The sequence below is a fragment of the Anastrepha ludens genome, chromosome 6 (genome assembly GCF_028408465.1).
Source record: "Anastrepha ludens isolate Willacy chromosome 6, idAnaLude1.1, whole genome shotgun sequence".
Taxonomy (NCBI): domain Eukaryota; kingdom Metazoa; phylum Arthropoda; class Insecta; order Diptera; family Tephritidae; genus Anastrepha; species Anastrepha ludens.
The window spans coordinates 16,070,558-16,089,488 of record NC_071502.1 but is presented as its reverse complement, the minus strand read 5'-3'; the positions used below and the strand labels follow the sequence as shown (position 1 = coordinate 16,089,488).

At 36.8% G+C, this 18,931-nt stretch overlaps 2 protein-coding genes across 2 annotated transcripts; both read right to left on the bottom strand.

Annotated features, from left to right (window-relative positions):
* Positions 1-3,968: 3,968 nt before the first annotated feature.
* Positions 3,969-5,430, bottom strand: LOC128866126 (cell growth-regulating nucleolar protein). The gene has a single exon (XM_054106631.1). It carries the CDS (start codon positions 5,314-5,316, stop codon positions 4,096-4,098), a length of 1,221 nt encoding a protein of 406 aa, XP_053962606.1. The 5' UTR covers positions 5,317-5,430; the 3' UTR covers positions 3,969-4,095.
* A 4,999-nt stretch (positions 5,431-10,429) lies between these two features.
* On the bottom strand, positions 10,430-12,557 carry LOC128867738 (probable hydroxyacid-oxoacid transhydrogenase, mitochondrial). Its single transcript, XM_054109197.1, has 5 exons — positions 12,228-12,557; positions 12,041-12,137; positions 11,599-11,973; positions 11,386-11,527; positions 10,430-11,323 (listed from the first exon to the last, which is right to left on the bottom strand). Exons 1-5 carry the CDS (start codon positions 12,275-12,277, stop codon positions 10,581-10,583), a joined length of 1,407 nt encoding a protein of 468 aa, XP_053965172.1. The 5' UTR covers positions 12,278-12,557; the 3' UTR covers positions 10,430-10,580.
* Positions 12,558-18,931: the final 6,374 nt, after the last annotated feature.

Below are 18,931 nucleotides of genomic sequence, written 5' to 3'. Positions count from 1 at the left end.
GTGAAGATCCATTTCAGGGCATCAATCAGCCCGTCTCCTCCTTTTTTAAGCATTGCTGGATATATTCCGTCAGGTCCAGGGGCCTTAAAGTTCTCAAAGGAAGACAAGGAAAACCTTATCGATTCCCTTGGCACTATCCGACTAGCAATATACCAGCTGTAGCTAGAGGTTCCACCGTTGCTACCGTTATTGTTCATGCCACTCTCAACTTCAGAGAGAGTTCTACTACCCGGAAAATGGGTTTCGAGTAGAGCATAGGTAAGGTAGGAATAGGTAAGTTCTCTTCATTTTCTAAATTGCTACCATCAGAATCTTCTGTGACCTGCATTATTTTGCCGATAATGACGTTTATTTACCCGACTTTCTGTATTATCTTCAACAGTTACTTCTTTATGTGAGGTATTGGTGTTCATTATCATAAATTTATTTAAAGGTTTTAAGGATTTTGAATTTCAGATATTTATTTTAAAATAAATAATAATTACACAACAAGAAAAGAAAAGTTTTATTCTGTGTTTACTGCGATTGCTAAACTTTAAACAAGTGTTTTTACCCTTATTATCAGCAAAATAAACATATTTGGAAAATAATAATTAATTATCATATCATATTTTATAAACTTTAATTTGAAATTAAAAATCTTTAATTTGAATTTAAAAAAAAATTTAATTTGAAATAAAAAAACTTTAACTTGAAGTATACAGCCATGGTCATATAAATAGCACATTTAGACTTTGAGCGCAAAGAATTGAATATGTTTTTAAATAATTATTTTTTATTGGGAAAAAAGCAACATACAAAATAAAAAACTTACTTACTTCTACCTTAAAACAAAAAAATGGTCAAAAAGAATTTCAGTTCTGATTTCATTTACGAAAACATTGATAACTCACGAAATCTCCTGGACACACAAATAGCACATCCTAAAAAATTCCAAATAAAAGCAAAAATAGTAAACAAATCAGATAGCTAAGTAATAATATTGTTTTACCAGATTAGTATTTTGTACTATGTCCACCGTTTTTGATGATTACTTCTTCGAGCCGTCGCTCCATGCTTTCTACAAGCTTATGGCATCTTTCCATCGAGTACCACCAAGCATCCTCAACTTGGGCCCACAAATCATCAAAATTTGTAAAACTTTTGTTGGCGATTTTGACCTTAACGTCATTCCACAAATTTTCTATTGGATTGAGATCAGGGCTCTGCGCCAGCCAATCCAGTACATTAATTTTTTCTCTTCTCCATTCGCCATTGCTTCACTCTCTTTACAGTATGCTCATTGGATCATTGTCCTGCATAAATGTCCAATTTAATGTCATAAACTCAAACACAAATGGTTCCATTTTATTCTGGAGTATATCCAGATACTGAAATCTATCCATTTTACCAACCACGCGAACAATCGGCCCAACACTATGCCAGAAAAAAGCTCCCCAAGCCATGATGCTTCCGCCGCCGTGTTTAATCGTCTTTTTTGTTTACCTAGGATTTAGCGCTTGATTTTTGGACGACGTACAATAGTTTTCCCATCTGGTCTTGTCCTATTTATTTTGGTTTCATCGGTCCAGAGTACGTTTTTCCAAAAGTGAATAGATTTGTCTTTGTGGGCTTTTGCAAAGGCAAGTAGGAGTTTGACATGTCTTTGAGAGGAGTGGGTTTTTCTGCTTATGCAGCCAAACAGCTGGGCTTCGTTAAGTCGCCTTCCTACAAGCTTTCTGGACACCTGTAGACCAGATTATTGGTTTATTTCAAGCATTAGTTGCCGTGCCGACTTAAAAGGATCTGCTTTGCTCTTGCATATTATAGCTCTATCCACATCAGTTTTTCGCGGCTTTGGTTTTCTTTGCGTTTTGTTTTCCTTAGATAGGATAAATCTTTCTTAACTAAATTACGATAATTAAAAACCATTTTCCGAGAGCACATTATCATTTCAGTTATTTCTGCATAGCTTTTTCAGTTTTGACTCTTACGGTATATAAGAGCTCTTTTCTCCGGCGTGCAATGTTTTCCACGTCCCATTTTTAGTAATTACTTTAAAATTTTATTTGAGAAACAAAAAATTATACTTAAAATCGCTGAAACAATATTTTAAGGTTGTACTCTCCGCTGCACAAGTTAAAATGTGCTATTTTTGTGTCCACTTCAAAATAGCAATAAGCATAAATAAAATAGAACGCAAAAAATTCCATCGAAAAAACGCTAAACTCCTCGCATAAATAAAAGCGTAATAAATGTAAACAAACAAATTTGTTTGATCAAATCAGGGTTCGTATTAAAAACTTAACTTAACATGCACTTGTGGACAAAATAATAGGTGTGTGCTGAATCTGTACTGATTTTACGCCCAATAGTGTAATAACTGTTATTTATTTTTGATACCGCTACATTTTAATGAAACAAAAGGGAAACTAGAACGTAAGTAAAAAACATTTTTGCGACTCAATTGGTAATTTTGCGTGTTATTGGAAAGTAATGATTGTTTGATTGAATTCGCTTGGCTATAAAAATAGGTGTATCAGCATTTTTTCGGAAATACCTTGTTATTTGCAGTGTTATCTAGTATGTTACGAACTCTTTAAAAAAGAAGTGTGAGAAAGAAAATCGTGGACGGCCAAGATTGACGGGCCCGGCAGACGATCGCCGTATAGTTCTTATGACCAAAAAGGATCCTTTAGTGCCTTCGCGACTAATCGCAGCAGAAATGGGATTGAATATAAGCTCGCGGACAATACGCTAATCTACCAGGACGAAAAGCTAGAAGAGTTCCACTTCTACGAAAGGTGCACATACAGAGAAGAAAAGCATTTGCTAATGAGCACAGAGATTGGTGTGGTCCTACTGGAGAAAAAAAGTGGCGAAATATTTTATTTAGCGACGAAGTAAAGATGAATTTATACGGTAATGATTCCAAAAGAAGTGTACGCCGCCCGAAAGGCAAAGAATTTGCGTCTCAGTATACCAAAAAGACCATTAAGCATGGAGGCGGAAACATTATGGTGTGGGGATGTTTCTCTTGGCAGGGTGTTGGTCCTTTATTTTGGATAAAAGAGACAATGACCGCGGTTGAGTATAGGGATATTTTGCAAAATGTTACGCTTCCATATGCAGAAGGAAACATGCCTTTGAGATGTTGTTATCAGCAAGATAATGACCCCAAACATACCTCGAGATTGGTGTCGGAGTGGCTAAGATATGCAAACATAAGTTGTATGCAATGGCCAAGTCAATCCCCTAATCTCAATCCTATTGAGAACTTGTGGAGTGATTTGAAGAGGAGACTGGCAGACTTTGCATTCCAAAACAAGGAGCAATTGTGGCACAAAACCAAGGAAATATGGGATGCTACCCCTTTAGAAACCTGTCAAAAATTAATAAAATCCATGCCCAATAGAATAAGCAAACTTATACAGAACCATCGAGGATATACTGGTCATTGAAATACTAGCGGTTAAATTTAAGTTGAACTGTCTTTTTGTTTTGTTTTTTGTCATATAATATTTCACACCTATTATTTTGACCAATGGTATTTTTTTGTTATAATTAAATTTTCATTTGAGTGTAAAAAGTAAAATTAATTTCAACATATTTTTATTTAATGAAATAAAACATTACTAAAATAATAAAAAAAACTCTTGTCTTAACAATTTTTTGAATGTCTATTAAAAAAAATTTGTTGCACCTATTATTTTGTCCACAAGTGTATAAGTTTCACATTTGTGCTATTTATCTGTCCATGGCTGTATATGCTACAAAACCAAAAAAATATTACAAAAACAATGTTAAAAAAGAATAAATATACCTATATATGCTACAAAAAAAAATTATACTATATATGTTACAAACAAAATATGTTACAAAAAAAACAAAAACAAAATATGTTACAACATGCGCTCCTCATCGTTTATTTCTTTTGATTTTTTTTTCTTTGATATGCAAATCTTATTACACATCAAATCTTACTACACTCTCTATTTACTAGTGTATATTTGTATACAAATACAAAGCAATTAATTTCTAGTACATTTCAGTGGCTCTATTAATGTCTTATAAATTAAAAACACTCAGCAATAAATTTAATTTAATTTCGCTCGTCTAGCAAGCTTTTACGGTGCCATCTTCCACCAGCAAGGCTGGCGATTTTTTCAAATTCTTCTCAAACTTCTTCTCGAATGTTTTCAGTTGTTTCGCCGTTAATTCTGCGCCACCAACTTTGGTAGAATATTTTTTTAATATGCGTTTTTTTAGTTTTTCCACCGCAATGCCATCTGCATTCTTTCGCACAATTTTCTCTAGCACAACACTCCATTTGAAATCATATTCAACTTCACCATTCGCTTCCAACGTTGTATCATTAACCGGCTCTTCAGCTACGATTAGCTCTTCTGTTTGCGTCTTTTGTTTTTTCGATTTCTTCTTGGCTGGTTCGCTGTCTCCATTAGTTGCAGCTTCAGCTTCCACTTCTATAGCAGTTGTCTTTTGTTTTTTCGATTTCTTCTTGGCTGGTGCGCTGTCCCCATTAGTTGCAGCTTCAGCTTCCACTTCAATTGCGGTTGTCTTTTGTTTTTTCGATTTCTTCTTGGCTGGTTCGCTGTCCCCATTAGTTGCAGCTTCAGCTTCCACGTCTATTGCGGCTGCCTTCGCTTTCTTTGATTTCGCTGGCTTCGTTGGTTCAACATTCTCATCCGCTACATCTTCACGATCCTGAGACTTTTCAGTTTTGGCTTTTTTATCCTTTTTAGATTTTTTCTTAGCTGGCTCTTCGTCGCCCTGCTCCTCGCGAGTTGCTTCACGTTTCACACCATTTTGTGCTGGTTTGTCTACGCCATTTTTCGTTACCGCTGCATTTTCCTTTTGTTTTGCCAACTTCATCTTTTCCTGCTCTTTTTCCAGCACACTCCATACTTCCTCAGTTACACGCACTGGCATGTGCATACAATTTTTGGTAAAGTTTTGGAATTTCACTTTCTTTCGTGGCACATTGTCCACACTCTGTAAACGTTCAAAAGCACCGCGTGCCTGTGGGCTCAATTTGTAATCGCTCGAGTCGAGTATGGCGCGTATAATGTCCATCCAGCTCTCCTGCTTTTTGGCACCTGAGTTCCTTGGCTCCTTTTGTACGTAATCCTTGCCAGAGTATTTTTGCGCTTCTGTAATACATTTAGTGTGCGCCACGTACTCCTCTGCGTGGAAATCTTTTAGACAATCCATGCAAGAAACATTTTTTGGAGCGCCGCGGCATTTGGTATTGTAGTGTTTCTCAACAGACGGTTTCTTGACAGATTCGCCACAGTGATTGCAGGTGAAAAATACCATTATAATGCTGATAAAGTGTAATTATTTCAGTAGACAAACAAATTCACTAAACAAACGCCGGAAAAATCGCGCAGCAAAACGTACCCAAACAAATCGCACGTGCTGAGTACAGAGCGTTGCCAGATGTTGAGCGGTAAACCAGCTGTTCAGAAACATGCGCAGCACAAACAGTGCATGTCAAACTGTTAGCAGTTGTTTGTAAACCAATGCCAAATGGTTGCAGAAATTTAACTCACTTGTGGCTAATCTGGAAATGAAAATTTCTAATTACTTGGTTAATGTAATGGAATATATGAAGAAATTATTATGGTGTAGATGCATTTAAGATACATATTAAGATTTAGTAAAAGAACTGAAGCATTTAAAATACATTTTTATTTAATACTGGTTATACTTTTGATTCAGTAGAAAAGTAGGGCTGGCTTTCCATGGATATTACGTTAAATTTGCTTATAATGTTTAAGTGCGCGAGTCGAATTTAAAAATTATAACACATAAATGTAGTCGCTATACCAGCCTTTCGATTTTTAGTACTTTTTATAAATTACCATTAAGAATTAATAGCAATATTTATCGTTAAAAATGCTTAATTTTTGCATAAGCGTAAAAAAATGCCCTAATACAGACGCTTATTTGACTTAAATACAAACACAGAAAAGAAACAATATTCACTTATAAAAATTCTTTATTAATATAAGATTTTATTTAAAGCCATTTTTACTCAATACTACCACCAATTTTATTAAAATTCTATTGTTACAAATATTCTTTTAAATGTGCGGGACGAACTGTCAAAAGAACGATAGTGAGAAAAAAATGAAGAGAAACCGAAAAAACCCAATAACCAACAATGACGTTCGATAGAACTTTTGTACTTTTGAAAAGAGTTAAGTTCACCTTTGGCATTAAATATAAAATATAGTGAAATTTGCAGTAAAATTGCAATAAAATAGTAATTTCATAAATTGAAGAAACTTTGGAGATGCATAGTATTATAAAGGGTGGTTAAGTTTCAAGGGCCGGTGTTGATTTTGAATAAAATACAATCTTTTTAAGAAATTATTGTAATTTCTCTTTATTATGATAATATTGGTATGGCTCAATTACGCAAGGAAAAAAATATTGGCCAAATGAGCGCCGCGGCCTCGGCGGCACACCTCCATCCGATGGTGAAAATTTTCGATGACGCTGAAGCATAATTGGGGTTCTATACCGTTAGTTTGCCAAATTATCTCATCCTTTAGCCCTTGAATTGTTGCTGGCTTATCAACGTACACCTTTTCTTTCAAATAACCTCAAAGAAAGAAGTCCAACAGTGTCAAATCACATGATCTTGGCGGCCAATTGACATCGCCGCTACGTCAGATTATTTGGCCATCAAATTTTTCGCGCAAAAGAGCCATTGTTTTGTTAGCTGTGTGACAAGTGGCACCGTCCTGTTGAAACCACATATCGTCCACATCCATATCTTCCAATTCGGGCCATAAAAAGTTCGTTATCATCTCACGATAGCCAACACTATTCACAGTAACTGCCTGACCGGCCTCATTTTGAAAAAAATACGGTCCAATGATGCCGCCGGCTCATAAACCGCACCAAACAGTCACTCTTTGTGGGTGCATTGGTTTTTCGGCAATCACTCTTGGATTATCATTCGCCCAAATGCGGCAATTCTACTTACTCACGAATCCACTGAGGTGAAAATGTGCCTCATCACTGAAAATGATTTTCTTCGAAAATTGGTCATTCACTGTTGCCATTTCCTGCCACCATTCTGACCATTGACTACGCTTGAAATGGTCAAGAGGCTTTAGTTCTTGAGTCAATTGCACCTTGTAAGCGTGTAAATGCAAGTCTTTATGCATAATCGATCATCAACGACGAGCGCGAGAGGTGCAATTGTTGGGCACGACGACGAGCTTAGGTGGACGGCTCTTCAACCACACTATAGCGAACAGCAGCAATATTTTGTGCAGTACGAGCTGTACGAGCATGCACTGGTATTTTCACATCTCCTATAGACCCGGTTTGCTCAAACGTTTGTACATTTTTTCCGATTGTACGCACATTTGAACGATTAAATTGACCGAAAAAATCACAAAGTGCGCGATATGCATTTTGATTTGAACGCCCGTTTTCATAATAAGCCTGAATAACTTTAACGCACTGCTCGATTGTGTATCTTTCCATGGTTCAAATTGAGTTAGTCCAAAATTGAAAAATGTCAAATGAAATGCTGAAAAAAACTTGACGTTTAGGTGTGGTTCACATTCAACATCAGCCCTTGAAATTTAACCACCCTACATATATGTTACAACAAAAAAAAAACAATTTTATAAAAAGTGAAAATTTTCAACAAAAAACCACGCGATTTCTTAGTCCAAATATTCAACTGCGGCGCTTTTTTGTTCAAAAAAAAGTGAAAATTAGGAGTAAAAAATTGCCGGATTAGTCGGTAAATCATTATTTTTATAAAAAGTGAAAATTTGGACTAAAAATCAGGATAAAATAGTATTTTCATAAAAAGTGAATTTGGTATAAAAAATCGCTTCATTTTTTAGTCCAAATTTTCACCTGCGCCGCTTTTTTGTTTGAAAATGTACATACAGTGACTCACAGCTTATTTGATGCAGCAAAAAAAAAATTATTAAAATATCAAATAAATTTTATGGTATTTCCATTACAGAAAAAAATCTTATATTTTTTTATTGTTAAATAATATGTTAAATATGTTAAATATTTTATTTAATCTCAAAAAATAACAAAAAATGTTTCTTCATAAGAAAGATATGGCAAATTAAAATAATTCAGTTACAGTTTTGAGGTCACAGCTTAAATGATGCACGAAATTAAAAGTAAAAAAACATAAACACAGTAATAGTTCGATTTCATGATTACGGCTAATACTTAGTGGGGTATCCCTTTTGATTCAAAAGAGCTTTCAATCGGGAAATCATAGTTTCTACAAGTTTTGCTGTATAATCGGGCATACATTTTATCTCATACTTCCTGTAGTGCCCGTTTCAGATCAGAAGCATCACAAATATTGTTGTTTCTTATTTTATTTTCCAGCACTGACCACAAATTCTCAATAACGTTGAGATCTGGACTCTGTTCAGGTGTCTGTACTACATGTGGGCAGTTCCAGATAAGCCAAGTTTTTACAATACCAGACGTTTGCTTGGGATCGTTGTCTGGGTAGAACCTAAACGAATCTCTGATGCCCATTTTATCCACACTTTGTTCAAAATTATCTTTTAGCAGATACAGATACATCTCTTTATTCATGTTTCCTTCGATAAATGTTAAGATTCCAACGCCTGAATAGGACATGCAACCCCATACCATCACACTGCCCCCGCCGTGTTTAACTGTAGAGCACAAATTACTTGGTTGAAGCGCGGTGTTTGGTTTGCTCCAAACTCAGGACTTCCTATCAGACCTGAGAAGGTTAAATTTTCTTTCTTCCGCAAAAACAACGGACTTCCAGAACGAAATGTCTTTGTTCAAATGTTGTCTGCAAAACTCTATTCTTTGTTTTCTATTACGAGCATTAATCAACGGCTTATTTCGGGCGTACTTCCAAGAAAATTTTCTTCGCGCAGAACACTACGAACAGTTTCAGAGTTACAGATGTTGCCTAAGTATTTTTCGACTTCGTTCGTTAATTTTGGAGCACTTAAATCGGGGTTTTCTTTAACTCTGCGAACAATCCACCTCTTATCTGCATCATTAAATATTTTTTTTGGCGCAGATCTGCCCTTATCTTCTATCCTGTTTTCGTGGCGAAACCTTTCTATAATGTGCTGGACAGTTGAGGAACTAATAACAACAATTTTCGTTGGCTTTTTTGCAATTTTTCGTTGGCTTTTGCCCTCTTTATAATGACGAATAACATCTTTCCTTGTTTCGAGTGAGGTCCGTTTTCTCATTTTAAAAAAATAATAAATTTTTTCAACTTTTCTTTACAAACATTTTTTGAGAATGAAAGGTTAACAGAAAAAATACATTTCACCTTTACTGCATTCTCAAAGAAAATATAATATAAAATACACTGCATCATTTAAGCTGTGAGTCACTGTATATTCATGTTACAAAAAAAAAAGTTTCTTCTTAATCGGCGTATCCATGCTGGATGTTCGCGATTACATACAAACGTTATTATGATCTTAGTCGTACGGTTATCAGGTCATATTAATAATGATGTCATTATATTTTAGTTCTGTTTTTCGCTGCTGCTGTTAGTTCGCCGATTGTTTTGAGGCCTGCTCACTCTTTCATGTTGTCTAGGCATGTCTTTTCTTCCTACCAATTCCTCTTTGTCCTTCAATTTTTCCTTGCATCAGCAGTTTTAAAATATCTTACTTGTCACCTCTTGTTATGTGTCCGAAATAAGCGACTTTTCTCCTTTTTATGTCCGTAAGCATGTTCCTAGCGGTTTGCATTCTATTTAGCACTACGTCATTTGATATTTTGTCATTCCAGCTTATTTTCAACATTTTTCTGTGGCACCACATTTCGAAAGATTCTAGTCGGTGTATGCTTACGGTTTTCAATGTCTATGCCTGGCATCCATATAAGAGTGTTGACTATACATAACATTTTAAAAATCTTGTCCTTAACCCGATTGGTATGTCCCGGCGTGTCAGTATCTTTTTGATCTTCATGAAGGCCGCTCTAGCCATTTCTATTCAGCCTCTTATCTCCTGATCGTTGGTCATTCAGCCATACACCCAGATACCTGAAACATTTTGTTTTGCCACCTATGGTTAGTCTCGCATAGGAATAGTATCTGCTGCTTTTATTTACAATAATAAATTTGGTTTTATCAATATTTATGTTTAGCCCGAAATCTTTGCTGTGTTTTTCAACTTTGTTTAGAATAGTTTGGAAAAAAAAAAATATAAAAATAAAATAAATTTTTCGGCCTCCTCCTTTGCCCCCCAACCAAATATGTCGTGATAGTACTGGAAAGCTTTGCCGTATAGTTTAATAAAAGAACACTAGATATAAATTCCCCCAATTCAATTAGAATAACATTCACCCATCTGGCAGCTCAGAGTGAGTGAATGCATGCATGGGGGATAAATAATTTACCGTTAATTTACCTTGGTTGGCTCAAAAATTTATATAAAGTGAAATTTATGTTTTTGTGCGTCAATATTTATAAAACTGTTTATCAAACAAAGCGGAATCAATACAATAATCATTTCGTATTTCAAACCGAATTTCACATTAAAATCTCAAGTGAGTACATTTCATTTTTAGTACACTTCCATGGACTTCTCAAAGAGTTCCGCCAAGTCCTCGCGACTTTGCGCTCTCGGTGCTAATTTGGTTATGCGCTCCTGTGGCAAAGCGCCTTCCACCAATGCTGGTATATCGCCGCTATTGAATCCCAACGCCTTTAGGCCATTTTCAATGCCAGCGCGTTGCATAAAAGTGCGCACTGTGTCGGCCAATATACGCCCTGCGTCGTCAAGTTTGGCATTGCTTGTGTCGGCGCCAAGCATTTGTGCTGCCTCCAAATGACGTTCGGGGCATGCGGGCGCCGTAAACTGGAATACGGCTGGTGCACTTATAACCACCGACAAACCATGTGGCACAATCGGGTGTGTATTGGCATAACCTGCGGGTCGATACTGGCGTACATTACCGGATATTGGATATGATAAGCCATGACAAAGGTGTACACCAGCATTGCCGAAACCAACACCAGCCATAGAAGACGCCAGATGCATGCGCGAGCGTGCTTCCACATTGTCGGCTTGGTAAATGGCATTAATAAAGTGCTCACGTATTATTTGGAGTGCAAAACGTGCCCACACATCGGAAATGGGATTGCGTCCTTGGTAGGGTGGCCGTAAGCTAGGATCAGCAGGTGAGGGACCACGTTCGCGATAGTCTACGGCAGTGAAACTTTCGAGTGCATGACAGAAAACGTCAAAACCACAAAACGCAGTGACACGCTCCGGTTGAGTGAGCGTGTGCAGTGGATCGATGATGGCTGGAATAAATAATTGCCTTAATAAAATATATTTCCTACACTTATAAGTTTTGTACTTGTACCTAATTTGGGTTTTAACAACTTGCTAGAAATTCCTGTTTTCGCATGCAACTTCTTATAATCGAAAATAGCCACACCGGTAGTCTCTGAACCGGTGCCTGAAGTAGTCGGCAGCGCGATCATCGGTTTCAATGCGACATTTATCTACAAAGAAAACAGTAAGCAAGCAACGATTTTAGCAGAATAATTTCAAAGTGTTGTAATTTGTACAATACCTCCTTACCCCTACCGATCGGTTTGTTCACATAATCCAAAAATTCTGCCTCTCGATCACAAGCGAATAAATTGGCTGCTTTGCAAGTGTCAATTACGGAACCACCGCCAATCGCCACAAACGCATCAAATTGTTTTCCCCTTGCGAAGGTCGCCGCATCCCATAAGCTGGCGTCGGTCGGTTCAACGCGTGTCCGATCATAAACTTCATATTGTATGCCATAGCGGCTGAGCGAATCGAAAGCTGTACGTACGCTGGATAATTTGGCGACATTCACGTCGGTTACCAAACAAACAGACTTTGCACCCCAGTTGCGTAGATCAGCGCCAAGTTCGGCTGAAACGCCTGGACCGAAACGTATCGTAGACGATGACATCTATGCATTAGGCGAAAGAGGCAGTTATTTACTATTTCGATTTAATTGAATTTATTGCAGTGTTCACCTCAAAAGCGTATTCCATTTGGCCCGTTTGACTGGCAGCCGCAGCCACTTGTCCAGTGCCAGAACTGTAGCCATGCGAGTGCGCTGGACAGCTGCAGCTAAAGGCAAATTATTAATTTAAATTGATGCTGATTTGATTTAAAACAAATTTATTGATTGATTTGCAAAAAAAAATCAAAAGAACTTACGATTTGCTCACAATGGCTTGCATTAAATTGATTGCATTTTTACGCGACATTTTCGCTACACAAAATTTAATAATACTTATGTGTGTATCTATGTATTTGCTCGATCAGCTGTTTTTTTGCTACTGATAAGGCGCCGTGTGTGTGTTTGTGTGCGTGTGGACAAGGCTGTGCTTCTATGCGCCCTGCAACCGCGATGAATTTAGATTACTACTGAGTGAAGAGCGCGTAGAGCGTTGATCTTTTATAGTAGGGAGTTTCTGCGCGAGCACATAACAAACAGTGGTTAAGTAAATTTTATTGTTTATTTAACTTTATTTTTTTTGCTTCTTAAGTTAGCATCACTCCCTCAGCGGCATTATTTTATTTATATGCATTTGCAGCTCTCTGCTGTTTAAGTTACCATCACGCCCGTGAGCACCTAGCAGTCAGTGGTTAGAGTTTTTTTTTATTTTTTACTGTTATTATTTTTTTTTTTGCTTTTTAAGTTAGCATCTCTCCCTGAGCGGCACTATTTTATTTATATGTACTTGCAGCTCTTTGCCATAATGGAGAACTCAGCACTCTCTTCTGCTTCTGATGAGCATAATTTTGATCACCAATTCGCTGGCGATATCTTTGATTTTGAGAATTTATGGCATGAATATGGCGCTGAAGCGCAACATAATGAGCAATTCATGGACTTAGAGCAAAGATTTTTTAAGCAGCTGAGAATATCCGAAACATCTGACGAATGATATGGTCTGTATATTTATTGTAAAGTTAGGTGTCTTTTCTTCCCGCCTTTTTTTCATTTTGTTACTGTGTTAATACATTTTTTATGCGTTTTTAGAAAATGCTTACGTTTATGAATTTGTAAAATATGCAATAATTCTGCTAGCTTTAAGTTTTGAATAAAATATGGTAAGTTTATATTAGGTTTTATAGAATTTTTCGCAAATTGCAAGGCCCTTGTGAGGCATTTTTTGTCTAAATTTGTTATGTGCAAAATGTTATTTAAAATGTAAACATAATTGTTTTTTATAATGTTGATTTGTACAAATGACAAAGTTGCACTTGAGGCATCAAAAATTGTAATGCATTTGTAAAACTCAGGTTTCAAAAGTATTTGGTTTTTAAATTCGTAAGTAAGAAAAAAAAGTATTGTAATTTTTTAAATTAACATTTCATGATTATCGGAACTCCACCAAACGGTGGCGAACGGTTGTTTTTTAAAGTTAGTATTACATTTTTATTTTTTTTTTTTTTTTTTTATAAATAATATTTAAAATGATGAAACTCTGGAGTCATCAGTTTTTGTTAAACAAAAAAATATGTACCTTAGTAGTTTGTTAAAAAAATATGTACTTTATTTTTTTTCTGTTAAAAAATATGTACTTAATTTTTTTTTTTTGTTAAAAAAATATGTACTTAATTTTTTTTTGTTAAAAAACTATGTACTTAATTTTTTTTTTGGTAAAAAAATATGTACTCTATTTTTTTTTGTTAGAAAAATATGTCCTTTATTTATTTACTTTTTTTTTTGTTAAAAAAATATGTACTTTAAGGCATGAAATATTCTTTATGGTATTGTCCTTAAAAATTATACATTCCAAAAATTGTGATTTATGTCTCTTCATTGAGATTTCAAACTACATTTAAATGCGCCCAATTTTATCTCTCCAAGTGTAATTTTCTCGCTTGATTTTATATGTAAAACATTTTTTAAAACATTTATATTTATTTATTCAAAATTTCATTTAAACTAATTTTTTAATTCCATCGTTTTTATTACTGTTTATTAATTGTAAATTTATTTGTCACATCAATACGGTTTTAAAGCCTATGCTTATGTAATTCTATGCCTATTTGACTTTTATAAGTTCAGCCCGCGTGTTAGACTCTAAAATTTTTTATTATTATTTATTAAAACATAGTATAAAATACAATGCTTAATGTCTAAAATAGAGTACAAGCAGCTTAGGCCATCGAATCTTTAATTGTCTCTAGGTATTTCTAAGTAAAAATATCTTTTATTACTCACCAACTTTGTACTTTATACTGAAAGTGCAAACTTTCAAAAAAAAACAGATTTTTTTTAAATATATTGTAACTCAATTTTTCTTTCAATAAATATTTTTTTAGTTATGTACACAATCCATGCAAAGTCAGAAAGATGGCACTACTGGCGCGTATCAAAGTTATGTTTATTTAGCAGCATCTCTTGGAATAGACGTACCTCTAAAGGAAGAGGTTAAATATCTAGGAATAAAAATATTATATAATATATAAGAATATCTTGATTAAAAAACTCACTTGGGAGGCCCACCTCAACTCAGTAATAAAAAAGGCACCGAAAAACCTTTGGACAACAAAACAATTCTTGGGTAAATCCTGGGGTCCGAACGCTAAAATGACCTCCTGGATCTACACCCAAATGGCAAGACCTATTGTACTATGTGGGGCTTTGGTATGGTGGGTCAAAACAAATCAAACTACTGCTATATCAAAACTGTGTAAACTACAAAGGCTAGCGTGCCTAAGCTTAACAAGGGCCACGAAAACTACCCAACTGTTGGCATGGAAGCGCTTTAAAATTTACCACCACACATTTAGCAATACAGAGAAAGCTACTATGCAAGCACTCTCTTCTCATATGAAAGAAAAACTTAAACCAGGAGATCTTACTGGACATCTCAATATCTTGAACAGGGTTCAACATGCAGTATGCATCACCCAGGCGAATGACCACACGGAACCCATACTCAATTTTATAAAGAGATACAAAGTTATCTTCCCTTCTAGGGAAGAGTGGAACACTAACCCAACATGGTAAATGAATGACGACTTACAAAAATGGTAACAGATGGTTCCAAAGTAGGAATAGTGGGGCCTAGAGCATACAAATCCTTAACACTTAGTACAGATTCCACAATTTTCCATGCGGAGTTCTTCGCCATAATGGAAACAGTGGAAATCATATCCAAAAGGGGGTTTGAGAAAGTAAAAATTAAAATACTTTCGGACAACCCATCGGTTCTCAAAGCCTTGAATAGCTCACAATCATGTCAAAAGATATAATAGAGTGTAACAAGGCACTCAACAAATTGGCCACTCATAATCAGGTCTATCTGAAGGACACAAAGGAAACTAGTAGGCAGACTTTTATGCCAAGGGGCATTTATTGGGCCAACGCTTCGCGGTACTACCAATATGATAGTAACGAGTAATGGTGCGATTAACAAAAACTGTATTTACTTTAAGGTGCTCAAGCTCACGAACCAGCGATTGGGTTGTGATTTTCCAGCCAAATATAATGCAATCAGACTATAACGTTTGAAATCCTTTACTGATTTTCTTTTTTCGCGTTTACTCTCGGCAAAATGCTTCTACGCGCTTGTGAACAATACTCTGGACTGACATTTAGCCAACTAACAGAAAGCTGATGCATGGAAACAACGCGCTGAAAAAGTGACGCTATACATCGAAAATAGTCGTTTTATTGTTCTAACTCAACGCGCATATCGCAAAAAGTATCGCGGCAAACAGGCACCGTCTGACAATACTTTTCGCCGTTTGGTGTCGAATTTTTTTGAGCACGGGACAGTAAGAGATCGTCAACATTGCGTTCATCAACGACCAAGACGTTCCAATGAACTTGTTGAAGCAGTGAGGGAGAGCGTTGCCCAGGAGCCAACAGTGTCGTATCGTCGTCGCGCTCAGCATTTTGGCGTCAGTGAAACCACAATGCGGCTCATTTTAAAGGATGATTTAAATTCGTTTCCGAATAAAGTGCAATTGACACAAATAATATTGCCAACAGACCATTCGCTTGGAATACGGCCAAACAGCCGCAATGGTTGACACTGAACCCAATTTTTGGAAACAAACTTTAGTGACTGACGAGGCACATTTTAACCTCTCAGGCAGCGTGAACAAACAAAATTGCCGCATTTGGGGAACTGAGATCCATTAAACGCCATTGCATGACCGAAAAGGAATTGTTTGAGCCGGCATTTGCGCCAAAACCATCATTGGTCGATGGAAATCGATATCGCTGGATGTTGGATCATTATGTTTGCCCGCAAATGCGTGAGAAAGGTTTACACGGTTACTGGTTTCAACATGACGGTGCGCCATGTCACACTGCGAATGCAACAAATGAATTTCTGCAACGAAAATTCCCGGGACGTCTACTATCAAAAAGAGGCGACATCGACTGGCCCCCCAGATCACCTGCGGACTTGGTTTGGTGGGGTTATCTGAAAAGTAAGGTTTACGCCAACAAACCGCAGACTATTGACCAGCCTAAGGCAAACATTCGTGCCGTAATCGACGGTATAAAACCCGAAATACTTGACAAGGTGATCACAAACGCAGAAAAAAGACCGCAGTTTGTGATTGCTAATTAAGGTAGCCACTTGATTGATCATCATCATCTTCTGGCTCTACAGATCTTTGTGAGCTTTGGCCTGCTGCATGTGGGACCTCCATACGTCTCCAACGCTTGATACTTTTTTCCAGTTCGTTATCCTAAGTTTCTTGATGTCGTCCTCAAGTTCGTCGGTCCATCTTGTTCTCGGCCTTCCTCTTGCTCTAGTGTTGAACGCTCTGGCTTCTACGATTTTCTTCAGCGCCCTCGTACCGTCCATTCTTGTAATGTGACCTAGCCATCTTAACCGCTTTGCGCTTTGATGAAACGTATAACATTTTCGCCCTTTATCAGTTGATCTAGCTCGTCGTTCCATCTTATCCGCCACTCGCCGTGATCTTTGATTGCTCCGAAAATTCTTCCGAGTACTTTTCGTTCGAAGGCTTGCAGTTTTGTTTTATCTGCTACAATTAGCGTCCACGATTCAGCTGCATAGCATAGTACTGGTCTAATGATGGTTTTATACAGAGTCAATTTGCATTGTCTGTTTATTAGTTTTGATTTGAAAAGTTTCGTTAACGACGCATACGATCTGTTTGCTGCTAGAATTCTCTCATCGATGGTGAGGCTCATTGAATTGTCTCTACTCAGTTTGAAGCCTAAACAGGTAAAGGATTCAACGATTTCAAAAGAAAAATCGCCAATTTTCAGTTTGCCCGATGTTGGTTTATTTTGTCTGGTCATCATCATATATTTCGTCTTATCTTCGTTGATTTCAATACCAATTTTACTAGCAGCAATTTCAATATCAGCGAAGGTTTTGGTTAGGACGTGGATATTTTTGCTGACAATTGCTATGTCATCTGCGTATGCGAATAATTGGGTAGTTTTGTTTAAAATATGTCCAGTCTTTTTTGCGTCACTTACTTTATCGATGGCACAGCATAGTATAAGATTGAAGATTGTCCAGTTTTAATTCTGAAGGGGTCGAATTTTTTATCTTGTATCATTACTTTGGATTTAGTCTCTTTCAGAGTCATCATCACTATTCTGGTTAGTTTGTCTGGGATTTTGCATTTATGAAATATTGTGGGCTTGAAATAAGCTTGCTTGAAATCAACAAACAGCATGTGCAGTCCATTGCTATGCTCAAAACATTTCTCCATGGACTATTTGAGAGAAACAATTTGGTCTATTGTTGACCTTCTAGGTCGTAATCCGCATTGATACTCTGGAAATACTCTTTCCGAGTGGCCTATAAGTATTTTGTTAACAATTCTTGTGAAGATTTGATACGTTGTGTTGAGTAGGGAAATCCCGCGATAGTTTTGCAGTTTAATTTAACGCCTTTCTTGTGAATGGGGAGTATTATTGCTGTGTTCCAGTCGCCTGGCAGTGTTTTATTGTTCCAGATCAATGTCAACAAAATTATCCATGGTAAAATGCGACAAATTGAAAAAAGTTGACTGATGCAAACAAACGCCAGGCAGACACTAATGATCCGGTGGCGCTAAAAAGTGACAGATATGTGTCTTACGAGGGGTGCCTTTTATATGTCGGGATTAGAGAACAAAAACAAATTTTAATCATCGAAAATCACTTTATTGTTTTTTCAAAATATTCTCCATGAAGATCTATACACTTTTGCATGCGTTTGAACCAATTGTCGAAGCACTTTTGCCACTCTGAATGAGGTACCTCCAAAACATGCATTCTGAATGCCGCAACCGCTTCTTCAGGTGTCGAAAAACGTTGAACTCTCAGTTTGATTTTTACGTACGGGAATAAAAAGAAGTCATTCGGTGCCAAGTCAGGACTATACGGCGGATGACCCATTAATTCGATGTTTTGGGTGCTCAAAAATGCAGTTGTTTGAGCCGATGTGTGAGACCTCGCATTGTCCTGGTGAAGAGTGATCCGTCTTTGGCGATTGGTTTTCCTAATTTCTTGGAAGACAACTGGCAAACAAATGGTTGTGTACCACTCACAATTTACTGTTCTGCGTTGTTCTAGTGGTACGGTTGCGACATGTCCAGTTTTTCCGAAAAAACAGGCGACCATTTGCTTGGAAGTGCTTCGTGCGCGAACAACTTTTGTTGGATTTGGCTCATCTTGAAACACCCATACAGTCGACTGCTGTTTACTTACGGGCTCATACGCGTAAATCCATGATTCATCACCTGTCACGATGTCATAGACGTGTTTCGAAGCCCCGCGATCGTATTTTTTGAGCATTTCCTTCGACCAATCGCCAGGAGCCTTGCAATATCAGTTCGCGCACAGCATCAATGGTTTTCGGAACAACAACTGATTTTGGACGACCTTCACGAAATTCGTCTACGACCACGATTGAATT